General features: G+C 44.5%; 1 protein-coding gene across 3 annotated transcripts in view; it reads right to left on the bottom strand.

The window, feature by feature from the left end:
* Nucleotides 1-24,662, bottom strand: part of LOC139050713 (uncharacterized) — a 175,506-nt gene that overhangs the window by 41,414 nt on the left and 109,430 nt on the right. The window contains exon 2 of one of the 3 annotated variants that reach the window (XM_070527354.1): nucleotides 24,440-24,579. The exons of the other annotated variants lie outside the window; for them this stretch is intronic. Coding sequence (XP_070383455.1) covers nucleotides 24,440-24,502 — 63 coding nt within the window. The 5' untranslated portion in view covers nucleotides 24,503-24,579. The remainder of the gene's footprint in view (nucleotides 1-24,439; nucleotides 24,580-24,662) is intronic. 3 annotated transcript variants of the gene reach the window in all.

Genomic DNA, 24,662 nt, shown 5'->3' with positions numbered 1-24,662 from the left:
CTCTCCTTCTCTCATCAGTGTTAATTTCAGTGAAATTGATTCACCCAAATGTTCTAATAATGATGTCAATAATCCTCTTTCATGATTTTGTTTCACTTAGTCTGACTGCTCACTCGCGTACTATTCTTGTTCTTACTGCCGTTTGCCTTTGCTTGTCTTTTGCTTTTGTATTTCTTCTCTACCACTTTATTCACGTCCTATTCTCTTTAGTGATTACGTCCCAAAAATGTGGATCTTCATCATCATCATCATCATAACCATCATCAACTGAAACTGATTGCACTGTCAGAAAAAATACAGCCTAAAAGTCACACAGCAAAGGACAGAAGGGGGAAAATCACTGACGGCGCTTCCACGTTGTGGTACACTCACTAGAATATTTGCACAGCAATGAAAAACTTTATTCTTGGCACCACTCGGTTGCAATACCAAAACAGGGAATTTTTGAGAATTATTTACCCATTTTTCGGTTCACATCCGCATGATGACTGTTCCACTTTGGACAGTGAGCAGACTACGTCTTTCCTCGGTATTTTCTTTCCTGAACTTCTTTCATCCACTGTCTGCAAACCGCTCAATTCGTGGCCGATGCCTGACGGTGTGTATGTGTCATTTGTGCAGAGAAACAACAACAACAACAACAACAACAACAACGACAACAACGACAACAACATCAACTAACGCTCACGTAACGCTGAGCACGAGGTCGCGGGATCGAACCCCGGCCATGGCGGCCGCATTTCGGTGGGGGCGAAATGCGAAAACACCCGTGTACTTAGATTTAGGTGCACGTTAAAGAACCCCAGGTGGTCTAAATTTCCGGAGTCCCTCACTACGGCGTGCCTCATAATCAGAAAGTGGTTTTGGCACGTAAAAGCCCATAATTTATATTTTTTTTTCACGTAACTTCTAAAAGACTAGCGACAGCTGCTGGTATATCACCACGCGGTTTGTGTCAAGGGGACAAAAAAAAGAGGGTAAATTGAGCACGCCTGATGCACCACGTTACATTATGCGTCCATGTGACAGTAGACGATAAATCCGCTAGTTCAGGGTCTCTTTGAATGGTTGGGGTCTCTTTCATAGGCGATAGCTCCGAGCTTTTCTTTTCGATTTGCGCCAACAAGCGGAGAAGAGCCCGGCAACTAAGAAAGTGTGGGTCGTCAAGTGCCGATACACGTATACATTTGTGAATGCAGAAGCGTTGTATGGACGTTTGCCGACTGCTCGAGAACGGCGAATGATCGCATGCGCGACGCACGTGGTCTGCTAGCTGCTCCTGGCCTACACCCGGGGGCGCGCTGAAGTGATCATCCAATCGCGCAGCTCGGCGGCCAGATCAAAGCCTTTCGCTATACTTTTCGAAGATCCAGTGGCTTTACGAAGCGCAAGCGTTTGTGCTGGACACCACTCGTTACAGAGGTGTCGCACACATCCTTCGACATAGCAAGGTGGCTGACTGGGCCAGTTCGTAATACATTTTGAGCGTGAACTGCGTGAGAGGCAACACTGTGACGAACCGGGGTGAGCACCTGCCGTTTTCGTCCCCGTGTTGCTCGTGAGCTGTTCACGCTCGACAGCGGGATATTGATAGCCGCATTCTTCATTTATTAGTGTGGTGGAATCAGAGGCAACGCAGGTATCAGACTACTTTCTTTAAAATGTAATAAGCCTCGTTATTTGCCCGAATTACTCTTCTCTCTGCGCGTGCGCGGTGGAACGCGCACGTTGTAGAATAAACGTGCGCGTCGAAATCTTATGGCAGTCTTGTTTTATGCGCTTACAATGTTTTACAATAAATTTACAGTAAGAGTAGCGTCCTTCCTGTCCTCTTGTCTCTTCCAAAAAAAAAAAAGAAAAACTCGCACAAACCACAGTAAAGAAAGAAATGGTGGATTTGAATGCGTTTATTTCTTTTTGCAGCGAGGATATTTAGCTAGAGTTTATCATTTCATTTAGTAGAGAGATCTAATTTATTAGAAAGACTGGGAGGTTGCCCTGAGCTAGCATGCTCTGGCCTGCTACTCTGCACATCCGAACACAGGAGGAGCGGAGGAAAGGTGATGCTGGTTCCACGTGGATCTACAAACTTGCAACACTTCCGGCAACTGCTCCGCCCGAGTGCCGCCGTTTTCGAAGGACGCACGAACTCTACAGACACGGCCTCCGAGATCTGGGGGGGGGGGGGGGGGGGGAGTTCACTGTCGTGCCACTCAATCTCGGAGGACGCATGTGCGCGTCGTTCGATGCGTCATCATCCAAACCGCAACGCGCGCTGCGGTTTGAACCAACCCGCACGCAGCTCGTGAGCCCTGTCTAGTTCCCGAAGCCGTGCCGGCCAGGGACTCGACCGGCAACAACGACTTGAGTCTCATAGACGTCAACCACCTGCGGTGTAAGTCCACGTCAACTACAAACTTTGGGAAGAGTCGAGACAGCTCCCTCCTGGATATGCAGTGTCCTGTTGTGGAATCCCCATGTCGTTCACACTCTAGGGTATGAACGACGCCGGAGTTCTCCAATGAAAAGTTTCGCGCTCTGTAGCGAGTCCAGTGCACTCGTATAGCTTTCAACAATAGCCTACAAAAATGCCCGGTTCCACGCGTGCGAAACAAGTATATTGCTTTAAAAAGCTCGGTAAGTCACACGCGGTCAATAGCCCAAAGCACCGACGGAAACGACTCTTAAAACCGGCCTCATAAATGAGATTTTTTCACAGTCTGTAGACATTCTGTCGAGCACTATGCCTCAATATATATATTTTTTGGTTATAGACACGTTGATATACATGACAATTAAATTCTGCATCGTTTGGATGGACAGGTGGTTTTCGATGGAGACTGTCTACTATCCGTCTTTCTTTTTTTTAGATGCTCTTGTATGCTTTGCTGCTTTCCTCGTCTATATAGTATTGCCTCCAGGGTAATAAACTCGACAGTTTGTATCAACGCTGTGTTTGCGTCCAGGTATTCGTCTTTTTTTCCCGTGATCACCGCGCACTCTGTTCCACAGCAAATGATACGTAAAAAAAACATAATGCAGATCCAATGTACAGGTTGGAATATACGCGAAGTGAAGCTGAAGTATTTGGTGATGACGGTGCTTGCGCAGAAAGTACGACGCCGCATCAACCAACATTTACAGATTCTGTGTCTCACGTATCCCAACAAGACATAAGCCTTTCTGAAGGATTGGCCAAGAACGGGCCCCCCCAGTGGCACATATTCGAATCACTAAATCACAAAAAGAAAAGCTACATTGGATCAAAGAATTCGTTAAATATAATTGACATCTCCATTCACACATAGGAGTGCTTTAGAGAGATCTTTGATCCGATATTTTGTCTTCACTGTTAGAAAACGTTGAGCGCAAGAAAGACACTTAACATAGGAAAGGAACACACACCACTCCGCTCTAAGTTTTCTGATGATGCATTACCAACTAGCCCACCTATCAAACTTATTGCTGTCTTTATGCTTTATGTAGCCATCACACACAGTGGGACACATTGGCCAAGGAGCCAGTGGCAAGTCGCCAGCGTGAACATCTAAGGTGTTGTTCTAAGGTGGGGTAAGTTAAGGTAAGGTAAGGTAAGGTAAGGTAACGCATTGCTTGAAGGAAACATGGCCGCCTGTAAGCCACCCAGGTTTCAGTTGGCGACAACGTACACGACACAGTGACAAAAGAGTTGCACACCATGCTGAAGCATTTGTCGAGCGTCTTTTCATTTTTCTACATTTATTTCGCTCCACTACTATGATTTTAGCAATAGTAGGCGGAAAACGTAATCGCCGAGTGCGATTTTATAAAATCACGCTGCGCAGGTGTTTGTTTCCGATAATCGAGTCAGGAAGAGAACAGTCAACCGCACTATGATTACATGAACAAGAACATAATTCCAGGTTTTTAATGGTGACAACAATTATAATGTGAAGTCCAGTCCTATTGTGTCTTTGGAGAAGCATTGTGGTTACAAGGAAGCTTTAAGTCCGGTGCTCCTATATAAATGTACAGAAATTGAGAAATAATTTTTCTTAGCAGCCGTTGCGCCATATTTCATGCGGTTTCTTGCGTCTGAAAGAAAAAGGTGAAATCTAGTGACTGTAGGCAACAAATGTTTAGTTAGACTGTGAAATGTTATATAAAAATTCTTGGAAAACTACCTAGTTTACAACTCTGTAAATAAGAAATGAAAGACCATATGGCAGTCTTTAAGCTGTACCTGATAATACATATAAAGTATACAACAAAATTAATGTATTATACCCAACTCTGCAGTATACTACCACTGATTTGTGAGTAGGATCCTCGCAAAACAATTTTAAACATTGTAACAAATTTATGTAATCTGTAAATTCATAAATTAGATTCATCCTCTTTAGATGCTCTAACGAATGCAGTTTACAGAACTTCAATATCTGTCTCGATGCATAGCTAGAAATTTGTAAAATTCGTGCTTTTATTTTCGAACTTAGCCATTTACGGCAATCTTTGTAAAAGATTCAAGGTTCTAAATTAAAAATTTTCTTCCTGCAGTCATTAAACGTAACTTTCTTTCTGAAATACAATAACTTTTATTGAAATCGGTCCAGCTGTTATGTCATGAAAGCATTTCTGCATTTTACATCAATTGCAATGAGCGAGTCAGGAGTTGGCACCGAACGAAAGCTTAATCTTATGAAATGGCTTTGGGCTCTCGCCCTTGATAACGAAATGTGCGTGTGAAGGACAGCAATGGCACTCATGAAATTACTTACAGTTTTAACAAAACTCGTCGTATGTAAACAAAATTAAATCATGCAGTGACTGTAGTGTATGTTCATAACCTATTTCGATATTTTACTAAAAACTAACGAAAATGAAATTTTTATGACATGTCATAGCTCGTAGTGCACTTCGAACATATTGTATTGCAAAATGTTCACTTTAACAACTGTGCGGGAACTACCAGTGAATGCACTCTAACTTTTCTTTTATATCGTTTTTCTTACAGACTATGAGTATACTTGTTATGCAAAGTGCATGCGCTGTGATGTACAGTGTGCTTGTTCCAAATGTCTATTAACTCCGGCGTGAATGCGTTTCAACTTTATTTACATTTTATTGTACGTTTCGTGGTTCGAGCAGGCCTCCACTAGACACGGGTTGTTTGACTAAGCGAGGAGTAGTCGATATTACCCATGATTCAACCTGTTTTACACATGGACATTTATTAATAAAAAAGTAACAATATTGAATGTTAGTTTCGCATCCAAGCGACTTCTACAGCCAGCCCAACATAAGTTACACTTTCAACTCGGCATTAAACATAGATATGCGAGTGGTGTATAAGCGGCACCTAGCGTTTAAAGAGGATAGAGCCAACACATCAATCTTTAGTTTGCGTAAAATTCGTAATTTGGTTAGGTCTTCACTCTTTCGCATTCGGAATGTACTTCGCCTTGCAAGATAGAGGGGAACGAACGTTGGCTTCATTTATACCCGAGTTTTGTAATATTGCTGTTTCTTATATAACGGTATTATCGAGACTCACGTAGGCTCACTTTGTTTGCTTTACGTAACTAGTCTATTGATTGTTCTGGATGCAATTGAAAATCTTGGTAGCTGCTTTCCAGCGGCTCTTCTCCAGTGGAGCATCTACGGCGCGAAGGAACGGGGTAAGGAAATAATTGGGGGGGGGGGGGGGGGCTGCGTCCCTCCCCCTTGTCTTCTCCCGCGGAAATTTCAACCGCAACGCAAAACACTCGACTGCTCAAAAAAGGAAAATAGACAGAGGTACCATGCTACCAGTAAGCAACACTGCCGAACTCCACCGAAGAAGCGCAAAGAGCTGCAGTTTTCTTTCTCAACCAAGCCGTGCCAACTTGCTGAAAAAAAAAAGTCATGTACTACTTATCGTTGCCCTGTTAGTTGAACAGATGCCGCAACTGTAGTACGAAATTCCGTGCACCACTGGTACTCAAGTGACCTTTCTCTTTTCTCCAGCGGCAATCCCATCACCTTTTTTTAAAATTTTAAAGCTAAAGTCCTCCGGTGGAATGAATGCGTCAGCATTTACTGCGACGTCCTAATAAAACATTCATGCCCCGATGTTTCTGAACTATTTCCACATGTGCGAGGGTCGATGCTCCCTCTTTTTGCGTTCATATTGCGTCTGACTGCACGATGGCAGGGCTGAAAGGGAACGCACCCGAAACAACGCACATACGGGGACCATATAAGGCTTCAGTTTGGCAGGTTACAAAAAAAAGGAACCTCGGTCTTTGAAAAAAAGAACAATAAACAAACAAAAAAAGAAACAAAGAGGTCATGCTGCTCATCGCGTTCTTCTCCGCTGAGAATGCGCACGCTTTTCACCTGCTCTTTGCGCCATGTCTCCATGACGGCTGATCGAGACACGCAGTTGTCCGATTCATTGCACCTGCAGGCGAAGCAGTCAAAAACCGCACTGCTTGATAAAAATAAGTGCAGTGGCTTAGCTCGGCTATGCGAGGATATACGTTGCGAAAGCTAAGGCACAACATGGTTGCCTTGGTTAATCTTGATTGCAAGTCCAGGTTAGTCTGGTTGTCTAGCTATGTTGCGGCGTTTAGCCAGTCGTTCGGCGCGCTGTTCGTCTGTTTCCTGGGCGATTCGTTTTCTCTTCATCTCGTTCCTTCCAGGCCTCCTCCTGCTTATCAGAATTGTCGCCGTCTAACTGTGGTTGTGGCGCGCACGTGCACTCCTTTTCAATCCTCCAACGTGTTATCAGGCATGCGACGCAGCTGGCGAAGCGAGCGGAGGCGAGCGCAACGACGAGGAACGTCGTGTTACGTCATACCAAACGGCGGTAGCAGGAAGTCGTGGCGCTGCGCCGCGGCGGAACACCTGTGGCTCGGTGCTACTAGTGGCGTATGCGCAGTAGTGACTAGGGAGAGACTGAGAGAGAGAGAGAGAGAGAGAGAGAGAGAAATATCCGTGGTGAGACGCGCGTTGTGACGTCATGTGCCTCCTCGGGGCACCGCCACGGCGGAATCGCAAGTTCACGGCCAGTAAAGCTTTCGCTTAAAAAAAAATGTTATTAAGCAGATTGCGCCTTTATCTTTTTGTGTGGGCGTTTCAGCAAAGTCTTACGTAATTCTGAAAAAAAAAGAAATCTCGCAGTAGATGTTTCTTTCTTTCATTCATTATTTATTTACATTGTAGGCCATGCTGGGCGCAAGCTGCAAGAGTAGTTATCCCTACTAGTTGTCGGGCTAGTTTTGGTTCACGTATACATGAGGCGCAATGGAAAGCGCTAAACAATATGAAGTACAATGAGAAGTTCTGTCCTGTCCTCACTTCACATTATTTCGCACCATATTACGCCACAACAGGAGTACATTAGCAAACTTGCGAGGCAATGGAAATAAAAAAAATGCCTCACCGTGTTACACGCATATGAGACTCAGGTGGTGGTGGTGCTACACTTTATTGAAAGGGGGAAGGGTGAAGGGGGGCGTATGAGTCCCAGTGAATAACTGCGAGATATGCAGCGCTGCAGACGTAAAACAGACGCGCAATTAGCAGACGAACACGAACGAGGAAGTGGTTCTCAAATCTGATTTGTTTCAGAGGAACCCAGGGATAAGTGGAATCGTGCACAGAGACGCCCTTACGCAGACAAGTGTGCGCAGAACACGAGAAATAGACAAAGTGATTAAAACAAAATGTTCGAGATGGTGTATAACTGACTGAGGAACGGGAACTGTACAGTGAAACAAAGTGAACGTAGACGACGTTGAGAGAGATCTACAGGCCTCACACGGAAGACATGTAAAGAAAGTTCTTGAGCGCAAGCTAGGAGTGGCTCATAAGAACTAATGATAAAAAAACAACAGAAACGATGAAGCTGGAATCGGCAACCAGAAAGAAAGAACGCAAAGAAGAAGAAAACAAGAAAATAAAAAAAGATTGCAACTATGGTTTGCCCTGCGGTTCCCCAATTACACGCGATCTTGGACGCCCTGTTGCCAGTCACATGTGCTGCTTTCTCTTTTTCTTCGTTTCAAACACTTTCTGAGCACTTCTGTTGCCGGACACAGGATGTAGGACACATTTAACTCTTAAAGAGCGCATAAGGGAAGATTATAACGAGGAAAGAGCATGATTTACGCTGGCTTCCTTAAATTTCTGTTGTAAGGGTGATAAATGACGTTGAACACGTGCTTCAGTTTCTGTTTTCGCATATGAATGTTTGGAAAAAATAAGAAAATTTGGCATTGCAGTTCGGCGCGTTTTGTCACATTGATACACGCTCAAGTCTCTGAACGCTAGCTTTGCAACTGGATGCGAGTTCATTACTCCTATGCATGCCGAGCTGCAGACCTACGTAGTTGTCAAGCGCGACGCAGTACATATATATCACCAAAGCGACTGCCTAAGCACAGTTATATGGTTAGTCTATAGTGACAGTTACCTTCTAGCATTTCAACTTCAGAGCCATCGCTTCTCGCTGAAGGCAACAAGAGGAGACCGAAAAAGAAAAGTTCGCATGTCTAAGCGAACTGAAGATGGCACGTATTCGTGAAAGCGCCGGCCCAGCACAAGCTCCCCCGACGATTTGCGAATGAAATCTTTAGGTGATGCTGGAATGGCCGCCGGAATCGCACAAGGCTGCTGAAGTTTGCGCGAAGATCATTAGAAATTCTGCAAGTCTCTCCCAAGGATATGGAGAAGAAGGACGAGGATGAGGAGGATTGTCTTGGCTACGGGCAGATCCATAGAGTTGCCACGGCACGGCCGTAGTCGGTACATTCACGAGTGTCCCCGAGTGTGCCCTAAAGAGAAAAATAATAGAGAGGTAGAGGCGGCTCTTTAATTATTAATGGAGAGGTTTAACTGGTGGCATGGCTATGTAGAATACTCCAGGCGGGTATGATGAGGAAATGTAGCAACCTTTTGTTTAACGAACTGAAAGTGTTGTAACAATTGTTCGTACATTTTTCAACCCCACCCCTTATGTAATACCGCGGCTACGGGATCTTCAAGGAAATAAAGTGAAGTTAATGAAATGAAAGGGAAACGATGTTCACAGTGCAAGTTGCAGGCACACAACATGCAGAAACACACCAAAAACACTCAACAAAAATGGAGTATATAAAACTGTATCTACAAAGAGAGAAATTAAGTCGGGCTCTAGCAGTAAATTATCCGTCCACAATATACCATGAAAGCCACTATTACCATGAGAGCAGGCTTTTTGAACCAGAAAGGACGCAAAGACGAAGAGGCTGGTGGGGATAAAGTTCGCGCACCCGGTGGGAGAAACCTCACAGATTTTGACGGCGTCCACTAGGGCCTAACAAATAATTTTATCGCTAAACATGGGTAACATTGTATTTCAATGGAGTCAAACATAGAACTTGGGAAGTTGTTTAGAAACCTCTACTGCACGGCAGTGGCCCAAATACACCGGTACGCCCTTTGAAAACCGCGACGTTACACTGACATAAAGACGCTGATGTTCCTCCGCGACATGGCAAGTTCTGCTAAACGTCGCATTATGTTGTAGAAATCGGTGTCTGTAATATAGTTAAGGATTAGCTTTACCTAACAAGAAGCTAAACTTCAGTAGGCACCCGCCGTGGTTGCTTAGCGCCTATGGTGATGGGCTGGTGAGCACGAGGTCGCGGGATCGAATCCCGACAACGGCGGCCGCATGTTGATTGGGGCGAAATGCGAAAACACCCGTGTACTTGAATTTAGGTGCACGTTCAGTAACCCCAGGTGGTCCAAAATTCGGGAGTCCTCGACTACGGCGTGCCTCATAAACAGATCGAGGTTTTGGCTCGTAAAGCCTCACAATGTAATTTTTAATTTCGGTAGGAAGCGACACACCTCCATCCTGATGGCACACAAGGTAGCAAACTTTCCTTGACGGAATATATGGGAGACTGAGAAGCAGCGTTCAGCGTCAACCATGATCGTAACGGAACAAGCAGGCTGTTGAGGTTTGCAGCCCGGCTGCCTCGACGCTCGATTCCTCTAGCAAGGTTGATTACAGCTTTGGTAATTAAATGTGGGCTTCGGAGCTTTACCGTGCGCTGTCTAGGGCTTGCACAAGTTTAGGAAAACACGGTTCAGTACGGGTACCTGATCCGCCGTGAGTGGATCAGTGGTTGCAGCTTTCCATACCCAGCGGCGGTCGCCGCATTTCGACGAGGGCGTAATGCAAGAACCCCGGATGGGTAGAGTTAGTACAGATCCCGGCTATCTATCTATCTATCTATCTATCTATCTATCTATCTATCTATCTATCTATCTATCTATCTATCTATCTATCTATCTATCTATCTATCTATCTATCTATCTATCTATCTATCTATCTATCTATCTATCTATCTATCTATCTATCTATCTATCTATCTATCTATCTATCTATCTATCTATCTATCTATCTATCTATCTATCTATCTATCTATCTATCTATCTATCTATCTATCTATCTATCTATCTATCTATCTATCTATCTATCTATCTATCTATCTATCTATCTATCTATCTATCTATCTATCTATCTATCTATCTATCTATCTATCTATCTATCTATCTATCTATCTATCTATCTATCTATCTATCTATCTATCTATCTATCTATCTATCTATCTATCTATCTATCTATCTATCTATCTATCTATCTATCTATCTATCTGTGTCTGTCTGTCTGTCTGTGTCTGTCTGTCTGTGTCTGTCTGTCTGTCTGTCTGTATCACGCGAAGGAGGGCCGGGAAATGTGTCACGGGCCCATTGACATCACCGAGACGCACACAAAACGTTAACCCGGACATGTAAAGACGTACGCGAACGCCCATGGAAACGCTATCAACAGCTGTCGCTACAAAGGAGTGTGCGCAAAGAAAACAATAATTTTCCGCCTTTCCCGATGTAGTGTATTGAATTACCACAGCAAGCTGGGCGAGTTCGTGACTGAAAACATTCCAAGGGGTGGGCTCCGCAACCCGGGCGAAGGGCAAAAAGAAGTGACACGATACGAGCGCAGGCTAACAACTGGTTTATTTTTTTCAAACAAATGTGATCAAACAAATGAGAATGTGGTCATCACATTATCACATTATCTGCATATTTATTCACTTCTTTGAAAAAAATAAACCAGTTGTTAGCTTGCGCTAGTATCGGGTACTTCCTTTTGTCCTTCGTCCGGGTTGCGCTGCCCACCCCTAGGAATATGTAGTATATCATGAGGAGGCGTTAAACCTGTACATGAACCCGGAAAACAAAGTTCAAATGCCCCTCTGAAGAGGCCAAGTGCACCTCGATGGTTTCCTTCTGTTATTGTTCACGCAAGGCCGATACGGATATCGCGCGAAAACGGCCGAACGCCGATTATGCCGTCAGTAGAAATGATTGATATACCGTTTCCCGTTGTCGTTGACGGCTCGGGTGAAAGTACTGGCGGCAGTGTAATGATAGACAAACTCGAAACGGCGGCATGGGCGTAATTTACGGGCTATAATGTGCCGTTGCTGAAGACAATGTCTTCCTTGGCGAGTTACCGCCCCTATTCTGTATCGGCTATGCCTGTTTTTAACCTGTGTTTCTAGCCTATTTCCTGGGTCGATCCCGAAGATAGAGCGGGATAAAATGTGACAAAACTGTTGAAGACGACTGATGATGATGATGACAGTGAACCTTGTAACTTACTCTGAAAGCAGCGCTGCTGATGACTATGATGATAATGATGATCGCCACTATAATTATGATCATGATGATGTTGATTTTAATAGCGAGGATAATGATGATTGTAGTGATCATAATGACGACAGTTATAAATGATGACAACGAAGTTGGAAGGCGACTGAATGTCGACCAAGCATTTCCGCTTGAGCGCTGCTATCGGTTCGTACACCCCGTTTTCACCACAACTATAGCCCAGGAAGACATCGTCTTTCATCGACTTCTACCGGAGGTTGAACCGCCTTCCAACCTTTTTCAATTGTTGCAACGCGACAGGAGTTAAAAGCTGGCCACAGCTGGGTTTGTTGTGTCCGTCCACCCGGTCCCTTGTCCGTGCATCCATCCGTTCTTTCTTTCCTTTTCTTATTTCCTGTACGTCACGTGGTCGTGGCTACGCCAGCTTCATCGCGCCGTTATCGTTAGGTCATCTCTTCATCCTCAGTTTCACCCGGCTTCATCCTCACTGCAGGGCGAAGAAAAAGACGCGGATCAAACGCAACGTCAGTGGCTATGGTGTTGGGCTGCTGAGCACGAGGTCCCGAGATCGAATCCCGGCCATGGCGGCCGCATTTCGATTGGGGCAAAATGCGAAAACACCCGTGTACTTGGATTTAGGTGGGCGTTAAAGATCTCCAGGTGGTCGAAACGCAACGTGGCATTCCAAATGACGCGAGGCTTGTATGAGTTAGCGAGGCATGCAGCGTAATAAGTAGCTGGCATGACAGCAGCCCCGCCCTGTCGTCTGCAGTTTGAACATTTAAGAAACTTTATAAACATTTCCTGGACATATTACGATGTGAAAATGTTCTTCGAATTCTTGGGAGCGTTTTGCACATACGAGAAACGTAGTCGACACAATGGGAAAATATTGCTATTCACAATTTTTGTGTTGTAAATCTGTTGCGGGCAATTAGAACATACTGAGAACAATGCACATTTATTGGGAACATACTGGACTTGTGGAACCCCTCTGAAGTGCCGGAAGCACTTCTGACGCTTTGTAAGCATTTCGGATGTCTCGGGAAGATATACGGCAATTGGCTGAATTCGAGCCAGTGTTCATGAGGAATGCCCATTCGCAAGATGATTTGGAATTCACAGCAGCATCGAGGAATGCCACTTCACAAAATGGCTGACGAAGTGCACTGGTGTTACGCACCTTCATTTTACCCGGAAGCCGTATTCACGCTCTTTGGATGCGATGCTCTCCTGAGATTGCAAGGGAGTTCTGGAACCCGTCATTCTTCTTCAATAAAAAAAGAAAGAATAAATTATGGGATTTTAACATCCATCTGATCACGTGGTACATCGTAAAGTATTGGACTACGGGTTGAGTTTGACCGCCCGGTGTTCTTAAACATGTGCCTAAATATAAGCATGCGAGCGTTGTTTTTTTGCATATGGTCGCCATGGAAATACAGCCGCTGACATTGCTGACAAATATGTTACGAACGTGAAAAACTAACTTCTTGTTAAAATACCGCTGTTGAATGTTGAAAACAGTATCTCCGCGTATATGTGAAAGTAATTATCTCCTCGAGTTTTGTTGCTGCAAATATCGCTTTCTTTTCACTCGTTTTGTTTTCTTTTTTTTTGTCAAAGCGCACTTATGATGATGTGACATCGTGTGGTGACTCGGCATGTTGATGCCACACCCCGTATTGTTCCGTTTTATTTTATGCGCACTTCATAGTTTTTTTACCGTCCTCTGCGAGTGACAACGGTGTCAATCAAAATAGGGTCCATCTACCTGAACGTCGACAGAACTTATGATTACGACTAAACAACTTTGTTAAATTTCCTCACGCATTTTTGTCTTCATTTGAACGGCAGTGCAAAACACGAGGAAAACCGAGAATAGGGACCGCAATAAACGGCCCTTCAACACCAGATGCTTCAAATACTTGATTTGTTTGTTTGTTTCTTTTCTTTTCAGCTGTGTGTTTTTTTGTCTTTATCTCAGGCTTCTACACATGCATGATTTCAACCTGGTGTGCATGTATATTCTTCGTGTGCTTGCAACATTTATTTATTTATTTATTTATTTTTATTTATTTATTTAAACAATAATGCAGTCCCAAACGAGGGCCAAAGCAGGAGGGGCAGAATACAAGAATGTGTATACGAATATAAATACACGTGAATAACGAATACAAGCGCAACCTATGCAGTGATCAGACAAAAACGAAAGCGACGACTAAATAATATTAATTGAAAATGCACTGAAGGAATAACACTTGACATACATTAGAACATTATCGGGCGGAGCTCAATGTGTCAGAATATAGGCGATACACACATATACGCGCCCTTGCAACCATTGTCGCGAGAAAAAAAAATAAAGGCAACAAGTACCCGAAGTAAGTTCACAAACGAGCGAACATTGCAGAATACTGAAAATTATTTAGGAAGATCTAGAATGCATCAAGCGAAATCCACCTGTAAGAAAAAAAAGCAAGCGGTAACAAGGTATGCCATCTCAGCAATACCGTCAACATCCATACATTCAATGGAATCATTGCTTATCAAATGCGATAATGGCAGCCTGTTCCAATCTGTTGCAGCGTGAGGGAAGAAAGAAAACTTCAAGAGGTTAATTCTGGTGTTATAAGGTGTTAAAGAATCAGCGAATAAAGATTAGTTGCGAGTTCACGCCGTGTTTCGGGGTCAGTCTTCTACACCATAACATAATTGACACCCTTAAGTGTAAACAAAGGTGTAAATCTGGTTAAAACTCCTAAATTGTGTAATGGTGCGAGTTACACGTTTATTTACACCCCTTTTCACATAAAAGGGTGTAAATTATCTCACATTGAATGTGTGACGTGCGCGTTTTGCACTGTTGTTAAAATATGTATTACAACTAACCAGCCCACAGTCTTATTATGTTTGACTTTATATCTGGAAATATTAGTTTACGTAATCTTTGAAGGGTGAATTTTGGAAAAACAAAAGAAAGGATTTACAGCAACGAGAAACGTCACGTGTACAAGGGGTCTCAGGAAGATACTGTATGAGACGCGGCATTATTTACTGTGTCACACCTCGTTAAATGTCGGAGTTCTAAAAAAAATATTAATACCGGCCTCACGACTCCTGATAAATGCTCGCTCGGGACGTGATTTTGCAGTGGCATTCCGTTCTCCAAGACTGCCGAATTAAAACGTAAAATAGACGGATCTTATCAATTATAGGCTACATACACCACTTCTCTCGACAAAATGGGCACGCAACCTCCAATGCGTCGCCACCAAAAGTACTTTGCGCGCCCCCTCTCCGAATGATAGTAGATAAATAAAAACAAGTCTAGATTGAACAAAATATATAATGCTCCGTTTTGAACTGATTCCTTTGCCTCGCCTAAAACGGTCAGCCTATCCCCCACACAGTACATCCAAAGCTTTCTACATACGAGCGCAAGCGCTCGCAGTGCAGCTTCAACGAAATGCACGCGCGCTTGGGCCTTCGTGAAGCAACAACAAGTGAAAAGCACAAAGCGCATTTTTACTGCCGCGTTGGCATCGCCGAGCGCGACGGTTCTGGCCAACGAACTGCGGCGATTCAGCGAGAGCAGGAAACCGCTGCGGAAGGATATACGCGCATATGTTTTCATTATGCTGACGTCGCCGTGGCTTGTGTCGTGTGCTTTGAAGCAACCCTGGCTGGCTGGATGGATGCATTCATGGTATCAGCCTCCCCCCTTTGAAACGGGGCCATGGGTTGCACCACCAAGCTCTTATTCTTGTTTCGCCCCTAATGTCTTATTTCTAAAAAAAAAAACAGCGTTGAAGCGGCCATGGTTAGCTCGGTACCCACGGTGGCAAACGACTTCAGTAAAGCATGACTTCACATAAATTCCAAAGTGTGCTACTGTTCTGCATTTTTTTTGTCCGCTTGTGGGTCCTCACGGATACTAATCTGCAGCGGATTGGTCTATGTTGATCAATAGCGTAGCCAACCGGGGACCAAACGGTTGTGGATACCTAACTATTGAGCCTTATTGGGATGTGTAGAGCTCTCCCGAACCCGAGATTCTTGAACCATTCTAATGCACATCGTTCGAACTCGGCGCTTACCCCGAAGTGCCAACTCGGAGCTTGGCGCACTGTCACAACCCCAACGGTCAATGCACTGAAGTCTCGTGATGCATCCCGCACCTTGGTTCATGTACACCACCTCCCATCCACGTGGACAATGGAACTCGAGCCAATCGGAAAAAAACAGCGTTGAACTTTCTGAACTATTGGGAACTTTGTTTTTTGTACGCATACGCTGTTTGCGGTCTCCCTACTTTTCTGCCACCAAGCCTCCAAACGCCGCTTACAAATCTGTACTGAGGACAAGTTTATTTTCGCCTGCTATACCCGAACCCGAGGGCTTCAAGGAGTCCAGAGGAGCTTAAGCAAGCAGCTGGGCAGATATGTTTAAATTCTAATAAAACATGCTCCTCGTTTCCCCAGCTTTACCGAAGCAAGCACGTGCTTCATCATCCTTACTGTACCTCGCTTTATAGCTATGCGTTCTAAGGCATCTTGATCTCGACTTCAAAAAGTAAAGAGCTGCCCTTTAATCTATGATAAATTATTTATTTCCTTATTTATTTTTTACCGCTTAGGCAGTTACTCATAGCTTGTTTCTTTTTCATATGACCAGGTTTCTTTTTCAACGTATGACCAGGTTTCACGACATCACGACACACTACCAGTTACAAAGACGCGTATACCTATTCCCTCACGCTAGGTTAGACAGAACGCAAGCAGTACACTTCAGACAATTACAAACGGATTCTTACAGATACCCCAAACTCTTGCACACCATGTATCCAGACATGTACACTACAAACAGATGCACATCGTGTGGCGAGGCTGCCACACTCAATCACATGTTATGGGAGTGTCGGGACTTAACAAACAAGTCGGGCAGTGCCGACCCCTCCGTCTCTTCCACCGCCAGTCTCCGGTCGCGCTAGAAGACCGCACTGCTCAGCTCGAACCTGACAGCACAACTCTGGGCCGTCCAGCGAGCCGACGAAACCGCTTCGAGACAATGTCTCGGAACCGCGTCCGCGGCGGGGGCCCAGACCCACTAAAAGGACGCCGGACTCGAATCTCATTGATTTGAAAATAAAAGTTTACGCTCTATCTAGTTTCAGAACCATTAGCTTACTTTGTTTACAGGAACCTCCCTAAGAAATCTGACGACAGTCCGAGCATTTTTTTTACGTCTTTTTGCTCTCTGCGCCGTTGGTCATTTTTGGTACCATCGCTCGGTCACGCCGATGAAGACGCCCTGATTTTCGCGTAATGGGGCATATAATGCTTTCGCATTATTAAAAGCGAAATAGAGAGAGAGCGACAGACAGACAGATAGAGAGAAATAATAAAGAAAAAGGAACCTTGAAAAAGTTCCACAGGATTAGCCGTCTGGCAGCACGAATATCCCCGATATATATGCAGCCACCGACGCCAGTCAGTCGGTCCAGCTGTTCTTGTTGCACAAAACGTCTGGTTGAGATAAGCTTTGATCGTAGAGCCACATGCACAAGTCTTGTGCGCATCTGCATGATAGACAGCTGGGCGTACGAAAATCCATAGGCTGCCGGTACACGTAGATAACGGGACCTCCAAGCAGGATGCACGGACACGACAAAAAGGACAGAAAAAAGGACGACGCGCATAATTTATTTGGATGTCGCTCTACACCTACACTGCAATGTTGGTTGGCTGGTAATAACTTTATTGTACACTGCAAACGACGTTTGTAATTTTATATACTAGAAGTAGCTGAGATGCGGCACAGCATGTGCTACATACAATCACGCTGCAAGCACGTGTATTGAGCGTGCCCACCTCCTTGTTCGTCGTTACAATTTCATACGGACGTGAGAATGCTGGTTTTTAAAACCGATCGAGTCGAATACCAATTGAATCGTGAGGCAATCGGATGGAATGTCGATTATTTTTTTAATAGTTTACGAGTTATGCACGATGTTGTCAACATTACACCAAACAATATCTAGCATTATTACTAACGTTCACATCCTAGTATAGACAACATTAGAAAGTTTCTGCCATTACATATGACGCATATGAAATGCTCTCATATCATATGGCAAGGCATTTTGGCAACATTAAAAACGACGGGGCTGACCTACGCACCGAATTCATTCATTACCTTTTTTTTTGTCTATTGTAAGTATACCGTAGCAAGCAAAGGCCTAGACTTTACCTTAGCTTGATTTCAGTCTGCCTATGCCTAGGCTGTAAAAAAAAAAAAGTTTTTTTTCGCGGCAACTGTGGCCTCCTTACATTTGCTCGCGACTGTATTTCCTTGGAAAGTGGCGAGTTACACACTCTTGTTTTTCTTCGCTAGATTATATATATTCTCTTCTCATTGCTTTCATCAGAAAACTATCTCTGCGCTATTTTTTATCCCATTGTGTGGTTTGTGTATCGCTTCACGAAATCGCGGTACACGTTCATATTGTCCGTTTGTGCTTTATTCAAAAGGATCTTGAATGCACACACTGTTTCCTTGCTTATGCGCCATGGACGACCTCGATTTGCTCACTTTTTCACGCTGTCATGGAAAGGTATTTACCCTCAGCCAGTTTAATTTTTAGTGTTAGATATACAATATTCAATTCTTTAAAAAATGTCTCTGACTAGCCGCTATCCGTAAAAGGAAAGGGAAATCCGAAGATGCCTTAGTTTAATGAGGTTCGCCCGCATGTGCTCCTTAATTTCTTTTAGAATGAGCGAAGCAGGGACAACTCACATGTGCTTGTAGTTTTTGGACTGGTAACGTTGTGCACCGACCAATCGAGAAGGAGATTCTTATGTAGGGTGTTGTATCAGTTGTTGGCTAACGTTAGCAATGCCTTCTCTACCGTTAACCTAATGTTATGTATTGCTAATTCTCACTCATGGATACGTGCCATGTGTGAAAAGCGATTACTACAGCAACAACAGATTATTTATTCATGGCCAGTCCCCCGCTGTCGGTATTCGCTACGAACACTCAGGCAACAACGACAACAAGATAAATGATTTTGAGAAGATACGGAGAAGGTACAGAGAAGGTCCCATAGTAAAGCTACCTATTTCTTGGTCAATATCCCTCGTCGTAGTGCATGAGTAAGAGGCAGCGCTCTCAAAAAATAACAGCGCAAGGTCCTATAGTGCATCACTGTGTTTAAAAAAAAGATGCGCGCAATTATTTCTTGAATATGAAAAATATTGGCATCCACCTGACTGTAAAACGAAGCCACCTGATGGATTTCCGCGGAGCTGATTTGACATTTTCTCTGTCCCTCCACTTCTAGTTGTCCATTAATTTGTTCTCGACCTGAAATCTGTTATAATATTCTGGTTATCTGAGACGGTAAACCGACCCGACCGTGAAAGGCGTTGATGCCGGGTTCGAGCTCCCGGACCAAGACAAATTTTTCTTCAACTGCAAACCAGGGGCGTGTGTGTACAGAAACGTTCGAATTGATTCGGACACAAATGTGTAAGAAAAATCTGCCTTCTAATGCGAAATCAAGTACCGAATACTTCTAATGTATAAACAAAGTCACGTATAAAGGTTTAGTGCAGTCTATTTATCAAGAAAATTTGTATTTACTTTACTTGATAAAACTATTGCCGTTAACTAGATATCAGGTCAACTCGAAAGCTTGTAAATTAGAAAAAAAAATTCGGAAAGCTTACCGTATCTGGTGCACCATGGCTATGACAGCTATGGAACAAAGGAACAACGCGCCCCCGGGTGCACTTAGCCGATGATATACAGCCTTCGTCGAAAGAGCGAAACGCTACAGCACCCCATGCTATTTTAGTAGAATAGAAACATGTCGAGATTGGTCGAATAACAAATTGCATTGCGCAAATTTAGACAGCGTATTCGCAGGCTACATCGGTGAGGACGTGTTTGACAGCTGAACTTAAAGACAAGAGACTAAAGGAGGCTGAAAAGGGGGTCGCTGTACTATCAGCTGTCTTTTATTTTCTCACGTGCGGCTACCTGTTAATAGCACGCGCGCAAAACATTAAAAACATACATGGTGTCCGCGCCTCGTATCGGCCACGCAAAGGGAGTCAGTACGCGGGCGGACGTTCTAGCCTAACCTAACCTAACCTAACCTTGTTTGCCTTACTGAGTCCCTTTTTTTCCAGTTCAGCGTTCAAATTCGTCTTAGCTACGAGCCAACTAGTACCGTCAATGGATATTTTATTCAGATTTTGCGTGCGCAAAGTTACGGGACGCAAACCATGAGACTTGCCTAAGAATACAGGAAGGTATCCAAACGGTCGCGGAAGGAGTACAAAAGAGCACAAGCTGGTTGCCTACGCAAAATTTAAGACTCCCCAAATACCATTCTGCCTAAGGGGAGACGCAGTTATATCGACTGGTAAGGATTGCGCAAAAGTGATTTCCTCCATGCAGCAACATTTCTCCTGCAGCAGAATTATTCGGAAGAGCTTGCGCTTGGCATAAACTTTCCTCCTCATAAAAACTGCAACGGTTGCTTTCTCTTATAACATACTAACGAAACGAATATTAGAAAATCTCGTATACTGAATTCTCCAAATGAATATGAATAGAACAGAGAGTACTATTTGGTTAGCATTCGAAATTTCGTATTAACGGAAACCCATACTGCGATGCTTTCGTTATGAGAAATACGCAGAGGTTTCCTTTGTGCATAGCTTCTTGCGGCTGTCTCGGGGTGAATGGGAATTTTTCCCTTTCATAAAACTTCCTCCATCTTCTGGGTTTCCGTGGAACTGATTTCCTTCATAATTAGAGAGTTTGAGCTTGTCCGGAGTTCCGGTATACGCTGGAAGGCGGACTCGGCGTTTTACAGGATGCGCGGGAGGCGTAAAAGTGAACGGCTTGAAAGGGTTCCCTGTCATCTCGTGGGGCAGAGCCGAACTACACGAACACAGAGCTCACGTTGGATCAACTAAGTATGTTCTACTTCTCTGCTGATGTAAACTTTCAGCAGCGGCGAATCATGACACAATTACGTCTCTGAGAAAATTAAGATCAGCAGCGAAAACGAAAACACTTGGCCTGTGTAATATTAGGTCTGTCTGTTTGTCTGGTTGAGCTATGCCCCACCAGGTGGCCGCACAGGTCTGGCCGCTCACGTTTACGCCTCCCGCCTATCCTGTAGAACGCCCAGTCCGCCTGCGTTTAAGGAATGCCGGACAACCTAAAACTCTCTATTATTTAGAAATGGTCGGTTAAGTGCACATAGAAGAAGAACATCACCAAAAAGAAAGAAGAAAGAACGATAAAGCATGTACAACATTTTGCAAAGAAACATAAAGACAAAAACCCTATCTGAACAGGAACATCCTGATATACCGGGAGAGAATTTGAAACATCACGTCAGGAGGACCGCAATTAGGTTATGCGAAGCTTACGGGCACTCGTTTCTACTCTTGATAGGAAAGATAAAAACACTTCAGGGCCTTGTTTTTCGCCTCCGCCATTGGCTCGATCAGGACCGGCACGCCGCTATGCTTGCGGTGTGCATTCGACACGCCTCGCGATGAAAAATAAAGTAATGGAAAACAAAACGAAAACGAAACGGAAACGTAACAAAAAACAAGTGGCTGTAATCGCCCTCGCAAACGTAGTGAGCGTGCCGGTGCCGCAGACCTAACAGCCTTTCGTGGAACAGCCGGAAACGGCACTGTCCATAAGAACGCGAGCTATAATAACAGACGCGACAAAACGCGACATCGCGCTTGAAGAGTACCTGGACAAACTAAACTGCGTGCGGTCGACAGGAAGGTCATTTATTTATTTATTCATTCTTTTCTTTCTTGCCGTTGCCTCGGCGTGAACATTGAGTCGAATGTGGACCGCCTGACTTCGTTGTTTTCCCATGCGCTTAGCCGGGCTTCGCGGTGGTATTGTGATGCACAATCGTCGTACACGTGCATTGCGGGGGAATGCGTGTGCACGTATTAGCGTTTCCTGAGGACGTCAGGCTGAAGCCGAGAATGACGCTTGCTGACGTGTGCGGTCTGTCGGCTCTCCATCCGGCTCCCAAAGCATTTTTGTTTTCAGCTTTATATGGCGCGTTCTGGATAGCTGGCACAAACGCGAATGGAGAGAGAGAGAGACAGAGAGAGAAAGAGAGAGAGAGCGAGAAGTTGTCATTATATATAGGAAATATATGTACGTAGAAAACCTTGGTCTGCACGGGTGTTTTCCACGTGCCCCGTTTGAACCTGAGAATAGCACTTCCGAGCAGCTGTATGGAAAGCTGGCAGAGCCATACATTATGTATTTTGCAGAATTTATTCAAATAAAAAAAAACTTTAATTGGAGGCCTTCCCACGCGCTGTTAATACTCCCAGTCACCTCCCCCCCCCCCCTCCACGTGTTTTTGTTCGGGCAGGGGGGGGGGGAGGAGGTGGGAATATTCGCAATTAGGAATACGAATGATAGAGTTCTAAATTTCAACTCAATGTAAATAATTCGGGATCTTGATATTCACCAGTACTTTTCATTATTTATGTATGGTCGAATATGCGCAGGAAGCACTGCAATCATGAGAGTGTGTGTGTCCACGGGAGAGTGCCCGTTAAAGAAGGGCCCGGTAAGAGGAGCGCGCCAGATTTTGTTCAAATTTGCAGCTGTTTTCGAGTCGTTCATCGGTGCATTACTCCGTAGGCCGATAGACACGGCGGGATCAGCACACCATGTTTGTGTACTTGCAATCCCCAAACTATTTGAAAGACAATCAATCAGTCAGTCAATCAATCAGTCAATCACTCAATCAATCAGCCAATCAATCAGTCAGTCAGTCAATCAGTCAGTCATTCAATCAGTCAGTCATTCAATCAGTCAGTCACTCAGTCAGTCAGTCAGTCAGTCAGTCAGTCAGTCAGTCAGTCAGTCAGTCAGTCAGTCAGTCAGTCAGTCAGTCAGTCAGTCAGTCAGTCAGTCAGTCAGTCAGTCAGTCAGTCAGTCAGTCAGTCAATCAATCAATCAATCAATCAGTCAGTCAGTCAGTCAGTCGGTCGGTCGGTCGGTCGGTCGGTCGGTCGGTCGGTCGGTCGGTCAGTCAGTCAGTCAGTCAGTCAGTCAGTCAGTCAGTCAGTCAGTCAGTCAGTCAGTCAGTCAGTCAGTCAGTCAGTCAGTCAGTCAATCAATCAATCAATTTCTATACTGATTCATTGTTGGTTTATTACGAAGATCTATTTTCGGAAATGTATCCGCCTGCATCTTGAGCGTACAGGGAAAAATAACTGCGTTGATTATCGTTCTAATAAAAACAATCTAATAAACGTTCTAATAAAATATTTAATGAACAGACGCAGCAGGAAACAGAACGGTTGACCAGGCCAGTTGCTGATAGTATATTCCAATAACGGCAATGCAACCCAATCAAGGACAAGAGTCTTGTTTCCTTTCGTGGCCACATTTGTGTTGTGCTGCCGCTATTATTATGAAGGCGCAGAAGCGGCAGGAGTACAAGCAAGAGCGGCAGAGAAACAATTTATGACAATGACTGTGCGGGTTTAGTAAGCGCAGGTAAGACGGAGCACTTCGCTCCTGTATCTGTTGTCCATAGTTTCATAATTTCATAATATGGCCAGAAAAAGAAAGTAGAAGAATGGGGACATCTTGCACGAAGTAAATATTTGAGCATTTTAATTTCGGCTAATAACATGTTGGCAAGCGAATAGTTCCTGGCGAAACCCTGGCGAAGGAAGCGTCGAAACAATATCACACTGCGGAGAGTCCGTCCTCAGAAAGAATCCAGAGAGAGTAGCTGTCAAACGGTGCGATAGGTTTCACCTTTCGACCCATACATGAGCAGTGTTTGACAGGCCGATGTGTCATGTCGACGCTCTTTCCTGCGCGTCAGATCGGCACCATATATACTTCTACTTTTGTCTTTGTTTTTCGTTAATGCGATAGAATTTACCTGCGCACCCCTCCGCACTTTCCTGAACCCGGCTATCTGGCTTCGAAGTTGTACCAACGGAAGTTTGGTTGCAGGCTTTCCGTCAAAATTAAAAGCAACCAGCGCCGCTGGATCTCCTAGTGCCAACAGTGCCGTAACACAGCCTAGCGAGCGGACGATAGCCTTCAGAAGAAGATGCTGCGCTTTTGCATCAGCAAACAAACCGGTTAGCTTGAGGCTCAAGTGTTCAGTTCCTGACCTGACTGGGGCACCGGCGTGATGAGAGCACATGTAGTCCTCGCAACCTGCACGGTCGTGGGCTAAGCATGCCTGGATGCACCAGTCTGAAGCAAATGTTGATGCAGTGCCACGTATGTTATTGGTCAAAATGTCGTTTCATTTTCGTGGCCTTTCCACCGAACGGCGGTAGCACATTTTAGTAATGTGCTCAAACTGACGTAGGGGGCTGTAGCGCCTCCTGGCCAGCGCTGCTTTCGAATCTGTGGTAGGCCCATTGTTAAGGTAATTCTACTCGACAGTGAACGCAGCACACCTGTACATCATCATCATCATCATCATCATCATCATCATCATCATCATCATCATCATCATCATCATCATCATCATCATCATCATCATCATCAGCCTGGTTACGCCCACTGCGGGGCAAAGGCCTCTCTCATATTTCTCCAACAACCCCGGAGAAATATGGGAGAGGCCTTTGCCCTGCAGTGGGCGTAACCAGGCTGTACAGAAATAGTGTAAATGCAATAGCATTTATGTACGCACCTCTGCCCAATTTCCTGAACCTTGTTGGCAGTCTGGATTCGAAGTTGGGCGAATGTAATGCATCCATTAGTTCGGTTCGAATCAAGACCTCCACAGCTGCTAATTCGGAATCCTGGCACTACTGCACAAGCAATCTACAACTGCAAAAAAAAAAGAAGTAAAAAGACGAATTGTGCTGTAACCGAACGTATTTAGTCACAATGTTCTTGTAATAGGTCACAAT

This window comes from Dermacentor albipictus, chromosome 10 (genome assembly GCF_038994185.2).
Source record: "Dermacentor albipictus isolate Rhodes 1998 colony chromosome 10, USDA_Dalb.pri_finalv2, whole genome shotgun sequence".
Lineage (NCBI taxonomy): Eukaryota > Metazoa > Arthropoda > Arachnida > Ixodida > Ixodidae > Dermacentor > Dermacentor albipictus.
The sequence above is the reverse complement of the archived record's forward strand: the minus strand, read 5'-3'. Positions and strand labels throughout refer to the sequence as shown.